This window comes from Micromesistius poutassou (genome assembly GCF_964030765.1).
Source record: "Micromesistius poutassou genome assembly, chromosome: 8".
Lineage (NCBI taxonomy): Eukaryota > Metazoa > Chordata > Actinopteri > Gadiformes > Gadidae > Micromesistius > Micromesistius poutassou.
In genome coordinates this window covers 519,707-530,751 of record NC_140278.1, presented here as the reverse complement: position 1 = coordinate 530,751, position 11,045 = coordinate 519,707, and the positions used below count along the sequence as shown (strand labels likewise).

The following is an 11,045-nucleotide window of genomic DNA, read 5'->3' as shown; positions in this document are numbered from 1 at the left end:
CGATCAGAGGTTTCTGTCAAGGCAATACTAAAGAGGAGTCGAAAGGGGTTGTACGGTTTAAAGCCCCTGTTGTGTTCACGGACGGGGCTTGTTGATCAATAACAACTCGTTTCAAGCGTGTCGCTCGATGGCAGAGCTCCAGGCAGGTTCAGCTGCAACTCATATTTATGTTTACTGTTTTGAAGTAGGCCTATTTTAATATTTATTTGATTAACTAAAAAGTTAGAATTAACATTTTAGAAGTAGGCTACTTATGATAAAGTTACACTATTTTGCCTGATTTCATTTTTAAGAATCAATTCAAATAATTAATAGCCTGCAATAAATATCACATAACATTGATTAGCCTACTTGTTTCCAAATGTCGCCAATATTTTCTCTAAGTAATAGGCCTACCTTTGAAAATGTAGGCCTATACATTTGTATGTACATTCAGAATAAAAATGTCCGAGTTCTGTGCAACAATCACACAATAAGAAAGAAATAGAGACAGAGAAACCACGGTTGGTATCTAACAGCGGGTCGCAAGACTTGATCGGGTCTGAATAAGCAATTCAATATTATTCCAAAACTCCTACTTTAGGTTACCTAATCATGACATTTTTGTTATGCTGGCAGAGTGCAGGTTCACAATATGCGTTGTTTCAGAGAGCCCCGTTCTCTGCCCGAGGGGTCCACCTGAACCTTTCTGTCAAAGGCCAGGGAGCAGGACTGGAGCGGTGGTGCATGTTTGTGCCTGCTCCTATAACCCTTTATGCCTGTGCACTCCAACCCACCCCTTTCCCTTTCGTTAGCATATTGTTTAAATTCTAATTTGTGACCTATACCTGGAGAGTTCCTCCCCAACTCTGCCCCCTAATTCTTCCCCGCCTTCCGGGTTTAGTGAATGTAAAGTGTAACCAAATTTCCTCTGCTAAACTAAAACATCTATACAAAATGTATCCAAGGGCCCATTTCAAGGAAAGAATGTTGGGCATTGATCATTTGAAGTGTGAACGCTATTGGATAATTAACAGAGGTAAAGACAGAATCCATGTTCATTGTTTTAAATGCCATATGGTTTGGATTTCCTGCTAAATATATATATATATATATTTTTTTTTTTTTTAAAGAGGAATGTGGTAAGAAAAAAAGTTTTTCACCCATTCCCTACTCTTCAGATATCATGTATGCCATATGTCCGAATATTACTTCCTTCAAATATGTTTGTTAATCAAGTGTTGGAAAGGTTTAATAGTGTAACTAGATCAAATGAACATAGCTGTAAACATGATGTAAACAAATCACTTTAATAATAAAAACAAATGAGGAGTTTAATCCGATTAACAGTCACCAAGAGTTGTAATGTAGAGAAAACAAAAACAAAAAAAGCTAAGAAAAAAAAGTTACGATTATAATTATAGTAGGCCTATTGTGTGTTTGCTGTAACAACATAAATAGCTTTTTCAAAATGCAAACTTCAACTAGAAAGCTGTGTTTGAATCGGTAGACGTTAAAGGTTTGACTTTGAAGTTCTTTATGTCAAAACAAGCCAGGTGATAGGACGTATGAGCTGAGCTGGTGAGAGAGAGAGAGCAGCAGCCTTTCCTTCTGACAGAGAGACTCTGTCCAGAGCCTTTCTCCGCGCTCTGTCGTGAAGTATGGCTTGTTAGGAAAACACCACTGCTGACCATAACAAAATACTAAAGTGTTTTGACTGGGCTTAAAGAAATAGCCTGTTTCAGTGTACAAACACATAAGTATATCACAGTGTATACGGAAATGTCTTTTTTGGGGGGATCTATGCAGGTTTTTACCCTAGGACAGCTGTATGTTAACCACAGTACTCAATGGATTTGGAGAGCCCTAGTTACGGTCAAACACTTTTATCCCTTTCTTACCCTTTATTTCTTTACCTGATGGAGGTGTGGAGGATTTTCTTCTTAGTGCAGGGGCAAGTTGTCACCGTATTAATGGGGACTTGTAGAGCACTTTTAGACTTAATGGGTGTTAAAAATAAATAATAAATAAATATGTCAGGACTGTCTGGTGCCACTTTAGTTCCACGTGGACCTTGGAGGAAGAGGCATTGTCTTGCTGATTTTGTTAGATTGTATAATTGTCATATTGTTTAAGCGCAGCACAGAGGATACAAGAAATGTCCATAATCATTTCTTCCTCCAAAGCTTTTTTGCAGTCAGCTTGAAAATAATACATTTATGTTCTCGTCTTGCTGAAAGTCTCACCTGTAATGTATGATAATTATTTGCAATTGATATCCATGTGTGTATCTGGCATGACTTTAATGGAGACATATGTGAGGAGGTTAGTTAGCAGTGGATAGTGACATATCTCTGAAAACAGATCTAGCAATGACGCCACAGGCAACTGCTGTGTTTGTCAAATCCAAACACAGCATATAAAATAAAATGTAAAATGTTATAACCAGGATATAATACATATTGAATACGTTTAAAATAAACATACACAAAATATATGTACTATCTTTCACAAAACAGTACATCTATTTGCTTTTCAAAATGCTTTTTAATTTACCCTTTGACAATAGGATGCATGGTATTTTTGTTCAACTCAAAGACCAGGTAGCCTATGTGATTCTCTTTCATAGCACAGAAAAAACATAATGAAAGCTGAAACCAGGTCAGACAGTAATCCTTGTTTGTGTAAATTAATGTTAGAACAAGCTTTACAAAAGGATTTGATTTACAAGTTACTACAGAGTCATTGATAAGTGGTAAACTTTTTTCTTCATCTTCAGGATTCATGTCATAGTTAATGAGGCAATGGGCAACAGGAATACTTTATTAAACACACCCTTGGCACAATTAGAAGGTGCATTGCATGCACTGCCCAATGTCGGTAACTTGTAGCGACAAAGTAGAAAACGGTCTCCCTGACCCAATTGATCAATCCGTTGCACTTGTCTTTCTCATGCTCTGTTGCTTCCTGTCACACTGTCACTGTGCATGGCCATTATTGAATCAACGTGAATTAATTTACACATCCTTTGTCACAATCATCCAGACATGATGGTGGTGGTTCTCTGTTGTTGTTATATGTTTCACTACTTAGCCAATTCAAATACATTTTAAATTGGCAGCAAATTAACAACAAGATCCAACTAAGTTCAATGTGAACAAGTGAGTTTTGGGATGGGCTTTATCGGCCAATCGATATGAAACATGTAGCATTTCCAATTATTTGTTGTTTTTTTATACAATTTGGCAAACATCACTATGCCTACCACCACATGCAACAAACATGCAATGTACCAAGTTGTAAAATGATGATGACACTTTTAATGACACACATTTTTAACATACATCCGCCTCTTCTTTAGAATATTCCCCTGAAACTCAAACCTTGATTGTCATGTCTGTAGATGATGCAGGGAGGAACGCAGCATATGACCTGAAACAACCACTGGGATGTGTTCAGGTGTAACGACTCGCTCCATGTAGAACGGCAGGGCCAGGGCGTGTGTGTTGATCTAGAGTGTGTGTGTGTGTGTGTGTGTGTGTGTGTGTGTGTGTGTGTGTGGGGGTGCTGTTGGGTAAACTGCAGTCATTCAACCCTTGTTTTCCTGCCTGGTTTGTTTGCAGTTTTATGAGGACTCGGCTGGAGTGATGAACTCAGAGCAGGAACGGCCTTTTGTGTGCAGCGCTCCTGGATGTTCTCAGGTGAGTTCAGACAGGACCACACTGTGTGTGTGTGTGCGTGTGTGTGTGTGTGTGTGGGGGTGTGTGTGTGTGTGTGTGTGTGTGTGTGTGCATGTGTGCGTGCATGCGTGCGTGCGTGCGTGTGTGTGTGTGTGTGTGTGTGTCTGTGTGTGTGAGTGAGTGAGTGAGTGAGTGAGTGTATGTGTGTCTGTACTAGCCTGTGTGTGTGTGTGTGTGTGTGTGTGTGTGTATCTGTACGAGCCTTTGTGTGTGTGTGTGTGTGTGTGTGTAGGTGAGTGAGTGAGTGAGTGAATGAGTGAGTGTGTGTGTGTGTGTGTGTGTACTAGCCTGTGTGTGTGCGTGTGTGTGTGTGTGTGTGTGTAGTGTGTGTGTGTGTGTGTGTGTGTGTGTGTGTGTGTGTGTGTGTGTACTAGCCTGTGTGTGTGTGTGTGTGTGTGTGTGTGTGTGTGTGTGGTGTGTGTGTGTGTGTGTGTGTGTGTGTGTGTCTGTACTAGCCTGTGTGTGTGTGTGTGTGTGTGTGTGTGTGTGTACACTTGTAACATGACCAGGAGGCCTGAGGACTTGGATACGGCTCACACAGCAGTCAGAGACTCTGTAAAGTTCACTACCTTTCTGCTGCAGGTTTCAAAAAAGAAGAAAGATGTCTACTGATATCATCAACATGACCAAGATAAACACCCAAGGACATTTTTATAAAACGTGTTAGAAATAATTTTGGTTTAGAAGGAAATATTAAAGACATGTATGGCGTGTGTACTGTGATCAATGTGAGAGCTTAAATGTGTTTCTTCACAATCTGAATCATGACAGCGATTTCCCACCGAGGACCACCTGATGATTCACCGACACAAGCATGAGATGACGTTGAAGTTCCCCTCAATAAAGAATGACAGCCTGTTATCAGGTGAGCTACAGCCGCCTCCACCCTCACACTGCACCATCAGGGGAGCTACAGCTCCACCCTCACACTGCACCATCAGGGGAGCTACAGCCGCCTCCACCCTCACACTGCACCATCAGGGGAGCTACAGCTCCACCCTCACACTGCACCATCAGGGGAGCTACAGCCGCCTCCACCCTCACACTGCACCATCAGGGAGCTACAGCTCCACCCTCACACTGCACCATCAGGGGAGCTACAGCCAGCTCCACCCTCACACTGCACCATCAGGGGAGCTACAGCCAGCTCCACCCTCACACTGAGCACCATCAGGGGAGCTACAGCCAGCTCCACCCTCACACTGCACCATCAGGGAGCTACAGCTCCACCCTCACACTGCACCATCAGGGGAGCTACAGCCAGCTCCACCCTCACACTGCACCATCAGGGGAGCTACAGCCAGCTCCACCCTCACACTGCGCACCATCCCCACAGGGGAGGTGGAGTTCTTGTTTTATAATCAGGTCTGTTTGCTGCTGCTGACTCACACACAACCAGACATGCATTTAGGTTGAGAACAATGTACCAACATGTCTGTCCCAGTCGCCTACGGTGACACAGAAGATGAGTGAACAGCAGAATGTCCTGAGAAACGTTTTCCACCACCAGCTTTTCTCTTTAACTCAGAAGGAACAGCAGAAGCAAAAGTGTGTTATGATGAATGTATTGTATGAATGTATAGGATTTGATTTGTATAGCCAAGGATGAAATACTGTTCAATCCTCCACTGGACCCCCGTTGGCCCCCTCACTGTCGTCAGTCCCCCTCTGACAGTCAAGATGGCGATGGGTTATGTGTAGGACAATGCTTTACAACTATTTAAAGTGAGGGAAGATGAAGAATCGTTGAGGTGGTGTAATAATGTACATAACAACCTCTCTACCTGTGAAGGGCAGATGAAGGCCAAGCTGTGGTTCTGCTGAAGGCCCACAGTGATCACTGAGGCTGAGATTGTGTCTGTCCTGTTTCATTATTTACAACCAGTGGACAAGAGGATCATGTTTTCTAGGCCAAGTGTCCTTATCCTGTCTGAGTCACAGCTCACAACTGTCCAGTCGTGGAGAGCCTGAAATGTAATAATGCATAACATTGTCCGCGGTTAAGTCATTGATTATTGAGGGCTATTTCAGTATTGTGAGTCCACCACTGGTATGGTAGAACATCACTGAGGGATAGCTATTTAAATATGTCATTATTATCTTTAAAATGATTTAATGAGATTGAATTAGAGAAAATTTTGAGCAAAATTGTATTTTGAGTACTCAGCGCTTGAATGTTGAAGTCAATCCCCAGTCTAGCCAGAGTAGCTCAACAGTGTATGCTTTAGTCCTCTAAACAAGCTTGATCCAAAAATCACCTGAACTGTCTGAAACCTGATTCCTCCCCAAAGTCAAGCAGAATATCACAGCTTTGCAGGAGACAAAGCGATGGGGCTCTCACGCAGTTGGCCTGGGCTCGGTTGAAACACCGAGCTAGGATCTAACTCTATTTAAAACATTATGAGTGCAATGTTTTATTTCCTGTGAATTACAGTTTTCAAACATTAAATCATTTGAGCATTTTCATCCACTGATAGCACGTAGGTCATTGAATGCATATTGTTACATTGAGGAAAGTGATTTTTGTTTGTTAAGTTGACTCAAAGACATTCACTAAATCTCAGACCAGACACCGACTCCGACGCGCTTCCTGAAGAACTGCGAGGAGGTGGGCTTGTTCAGCGAGCTGGACTGCTCCATCGAGCAGGAGTTCCGCAAGGCCCAGGAAGAGGAGGACCACAAACAGGTAGACGCAGAGGAGACCTCCTCAGGCCTTTTCTCCTTCGTTATCTCTCAGTAGCGCAGTAGTTAGCAATGGGTGGATGACGGTGTGATTCCCAGTGCTTCCCCTAACTACAAAGTGTTGAGGTGTCTTTGAGCAAGGCACCAAGCCCCTATCTGTTCCTAACGAGCTGATGGTCCCCTACCAGGGCTCACTCTTTGACTTGTTTGTAATGCATTGTACCAGGTAGAGGTTTCAGTGGCTGTACTGCAAAAAAGTTAATAAGATCTTTATATTACTGCAGTCCATTTTTCATCAGTCCCAAAATCTCTCAATGGATTTATTTTTAAGGAGCTAAAATGCTGTTATAGTATATGTAACAGTATACCTACTACAGTTTTCAAACACATAATATAACGTACTAGAGATATGCAGTAGTAGACGTCCAGACAACGTGTGCCTGGGTCCCCGGGGACGGCCGCACACAGAGCGCTCTCACCCTCATTAGAGCTCCAGTCCTCCACCTGTACTTCAAACAGCCTCACCCGCTTCACCTCCGAGGGCGGGAGACGTATCATATCCCCTTCTCTGCACGCATTGAGAGTCAGCACTTTGCGGGGGCGCTAAGACGTCACATGCATGTGCAGCCTAGTGTTGAGCTAGGGCTAGCTCACGTCTGTCTGGAGCAGCGCTGGTCATTATGTACGTATCCGCCCTGGGGGCCGTGGACCTGGGACATGGATGACTAGTCCAGATCGCCTCCACACAGTTTATGCTTATCTAACGTCTGGGAGAAACATGGTCTGGCCCACGCTGGCCTTGTTGAGCCTGTCTGTGCGCTGGTCAGCCATGTCTGAGCCGTTGAACGCTCCAGCAGTGCAAATGGTTTTTATAATATTGAAACCCAATATTTCCATTTATGAAAAATAGAATAAAATTATACCCAGGGCTCTTTTTCATATCTGAAGCTTTTGATTTTAAAGCCCCCAGACTCTCCAGGTTTATCTATGAAGTATAACTTTTGTTCATTTGAATGTATCCTTTATTCAGGCGTCGATGTGAAGGTCCACACCTTAACGTGTTCAGCCTGTGAACCCAGACGGGCTGCGGTCGGTGGAGTGCTCATTATTTTCACTTAGTATGCTATTTTGAAATGTATCGGTCATCACCTGTGCTGAAGGGGAAATAAACAAACATATTGTGAGTTAATAACAACGTGGCGCTCAGAGCTCCTCACCAGCTCCACTGAGGACTCCCGTCTGATCACAGCTTACATACTTTCTCACCACCACCACCACCACCATCTTGTTGCCGGTGGTTTGCTGCTGACGGCTAGGCAGTGATAAAGCTAAAGGGACATTTAACAATAACCTGCAGTTCTGTACTCTCACAAAGCCCCTCGTGTTCCCCTCCCTCTCTGTCGTGTCTCTTCCTCTGTGTCTGATGTTCTTCTCTGCTCTCAGACCGTCTCCATGCTGCACCAGCAGTCCCACTCCAGGATGAGCGGCCATGACAGCAGCGTGGTGATCCAGCAGGCCCTGCCCTCACCCCAGTCCAGCTCCGTCATCACACAGGCTCCCTCCACCAACAGACACAGCGGGTAAGAGGAAGAGTTGTTACACTAACAGCTAACCTGCTTCGGGTGTTCCGATACCGCCGTAAACATGCACACACATTATTAGAACCCTACATGATCTTCCTTGGCAATCTAATGATAGATCAAATGGAATCTAGGTCTACCACTTGGTGATTGTCGCCTAGAAACAGTCCCCAAGAAGTGTGTGTGTGTGTGTGTGTGTGTGTGTGTGTGTGTGTGTGTGTGTGGTATCTTGATGGTGTTATGGATGGAGTTGAGGATACCCCCAGGCATGGCCCTGTGCTATTGTCTCTGAGCAGATCCTCACCCCTGTGTGCTATTCTCTGAGGTCATCTTAGTGTTTTGTTACATCTGGTGAAGCATGTGAAGCTGGCACTGGGTGTGATGCTGTCCGATCAGTCCCTCCGCGGTGCGCATTAAGATTGTCTCGCGGGACGGGGATGAGGTCATGGCCCACTCTTCAGCCCTTGCTGGGTTTAGGTCGGTTTAACATTTCATGTTTTAAAAGTTATATTTACTGGTAATAGGGATGACAATCTGAAGTACGCCCTCTCTGCTGCCAGCTCTCTCTCAGTATTGAAACATGTAAGACCATAAGTCATACTGGCCATGTACAGCAAGGCCCAGTGTGTGGTTTTCATGGAGTTAGTGTTGTGGATCTTTCTCATAATACTGACAACCTTTCAACCAACTTGTAGTGCTTTATTCAGAATGTACCATTTTACTAGAAAGACAAATGGGCAATAGCTGTTTTAAAGGGTTCAAAAACATTTTGATATTTTGTCAATGATATGCTGTTGTTATCCTGATAAACCCACACACAGGTTCACAAAACCACACCACATATGCCAACACACATACATACAACATTGTACCATTCAACTGCTGCCATTAAAGCGTTGTCTGTAACCGGTTTTATTGAATTATTGTTTTGTGGTGAGCAGCCAGGCTCAGGGCAGCTCAGCCTCAGTGACCGAGGTTCGATTTACAGCTTGAGGAACTAGTGAATATTGGATGGGAGGCCCATCACTAAGCTTGACTGACACCCTGACAGACTCTTTGTCCAAAGAAAGGGTGGAATTTCATCCTTTTAAACCAGTAATCACTGCCAACCAGAGGGACTGACGGTAGAGCCTGATCTACTCTCGCCGTCTCCAACTGTCCTCAAAGACAGAAGTGTACGGGCGGCCGGTCTGCGGTCACTCACACATCTGCTGCCTCATTTTTTTCCTCCACTCTCAATTTGGGATGATATGAGATAAGACGCATCTGAGAGGAGGTCGGGTTTCTGCTCTTACAGCCATTTTAGATCATTTTAGAACATTTATGAACTGTTATGAACTGTTATGAACTTACATTTGCATAAATCATGTACTCATGAATGTGTAGAGAAACACCATCCAATCTCTTCACAGTTGTAATGTACAGCATAGAGAAGCGTATATGCAATACAGAGAATGACCACACAGACTGTGGGGCGGCTCGGTGGCTGGACTCTGGGCTCTCTGTTGATGATGAAGGTGGACTCACCACACTGCAGAGAAGCTCCTCTCCTGGTGACTCTCACCACAGAGGAGCTCCTCTCCTGGTGACTCTCACTTCATTTGGCAGCGCTGGCATCAGCAGGGAGGCTGAGGAGAGCCCTCGCCTGGGGCCCACGGCCTCCGCAGGACGCTCTGAGCGCCACCTGAAGGCGCCGTGCGCGGCTGTGTCCCTCTACCTCTAACCACCGAGCCACTTCACGGGCCCCCACCACCACCACCACCACCACCACCCACAATTAAATGACACCATATGTGCTCCAAATGAGAGCACATATGGTGTCGCTTTGTACTCGCTATCGGACTTTGTTGCATGCCACTATTACAACAAAGCATCATTTATTTGACACTATGAACCCACCAAAAGGGTTTATGGTGATCAATGCAAGCTCAGACAGGAACCTCTGCTCTGATCAGCTCAGTTCTCTGACAGTGACTTGTGAGCTGCACAACAACCTATATTATTGAAAGATGCATCTAACATGTCCACATCTCTCTTAGCTAGGTTTATGTGACGCTAAGCTAACTGTGTGCACATGGCCGTGTGCAGCACGAGGGACGTGAGCATTCTGGACCTCAGCAGCTAATACGTTTGTGCATTTTGTTTTCACAACTACAATACAAAATATTTAATGTCAACAAGCCATCGATTCCGAAATACACAATATCACAAAACAATACGAAGCACAAAGCAGTCAAAAGACAGGAAAAGTTATACACAAACTAGATGTGTATACAGGGGACATATTTAGCTAAACCACTGCAAACACTGGTTCACTCAGATGCCATCAAAATTCCTGAATGGCCTCTCTCTCTTCTGGCAAAGGGAATCCACTAAATTGGGAAATTTAAGTAATTTTTGGCGTAATGTTTACTGAAGAGCTTCGAGGCTTGGAATCAATTAAGATTGGCTTTCCTCGAGCACTTTTACTTTAGGATGGAGTTGAGCTTGCAGCTGTGAAACCTGAGGACATCTCTCACACACACACACACACACACACACACACACACACACACACACACACACGCACACACACACACACACACACACACACACATAAATGTGCAAACACACACGTACATGTGTGCACACACACACACACACACACACACACAGACACACACAGGCATGCATGCATGCTTACAGAAACAAATGCAGACACACACACACACACACACACACACACACACACACACACACACACACACACACACACACACACACGAGAGGTACAACAGAATGCAGAGAATGACTAGAGAGAGAGGAGGAAATGTTGGTACATTGGTGGGGGTAGAAAGGCATACAAATTAAATCCATTCATTCAGGGTTAGCTGAGGAATTCACATCCAGTCATTTCCATTAAAAAACAGGTCCAAACCTGAACCCAGCTGGACTCCGTAACGTCTGATTGGACACTCATTGGAAGGGAAAGGTTTCATTATGTTGTGATTCAGTATTTACACATGTCTCCTTTCTACTAGGATTCACCTTCGCACACATGAATTTACTGTTATGTTTCACCCAT

General features: G+C 44.2%; 1 protein-coding gene across 1 annotated transcript in view; it reads left to right on the top strand.

Moving 5' to 3' along the window:
* The first annotated feature begins 3,602 nt into the window (after positions 1-3,602).
* creb5b (cAMP responsive element binding protein 5b) overlaps positions 3,603-11,045 on the top strand; it is a 34,442-nt gene continuing 26,999 nt past the window's right edge. Inside the window, exons 1-4 of the mRNA XM_084471325.1 lie at positions 3,603-3,680; positions 4,491-4,584; positions 6,284-6,405; positions 7,845-7,981. Coding sequence (XP_084327451.1) covers positions 3,627-3,680; positions 4,491-4,584; positions 6,284-6,405; positions 7,845-7,981 — 407 coding nt within the window. The 5' untranslated portion in view covers positions 3,603-3,626. The remainder of the gene's footprint in view (positions 3,681-4,490; positions 4,585-6,283; positions 6,406-7,844; positions 7,982-11,045) is intronic.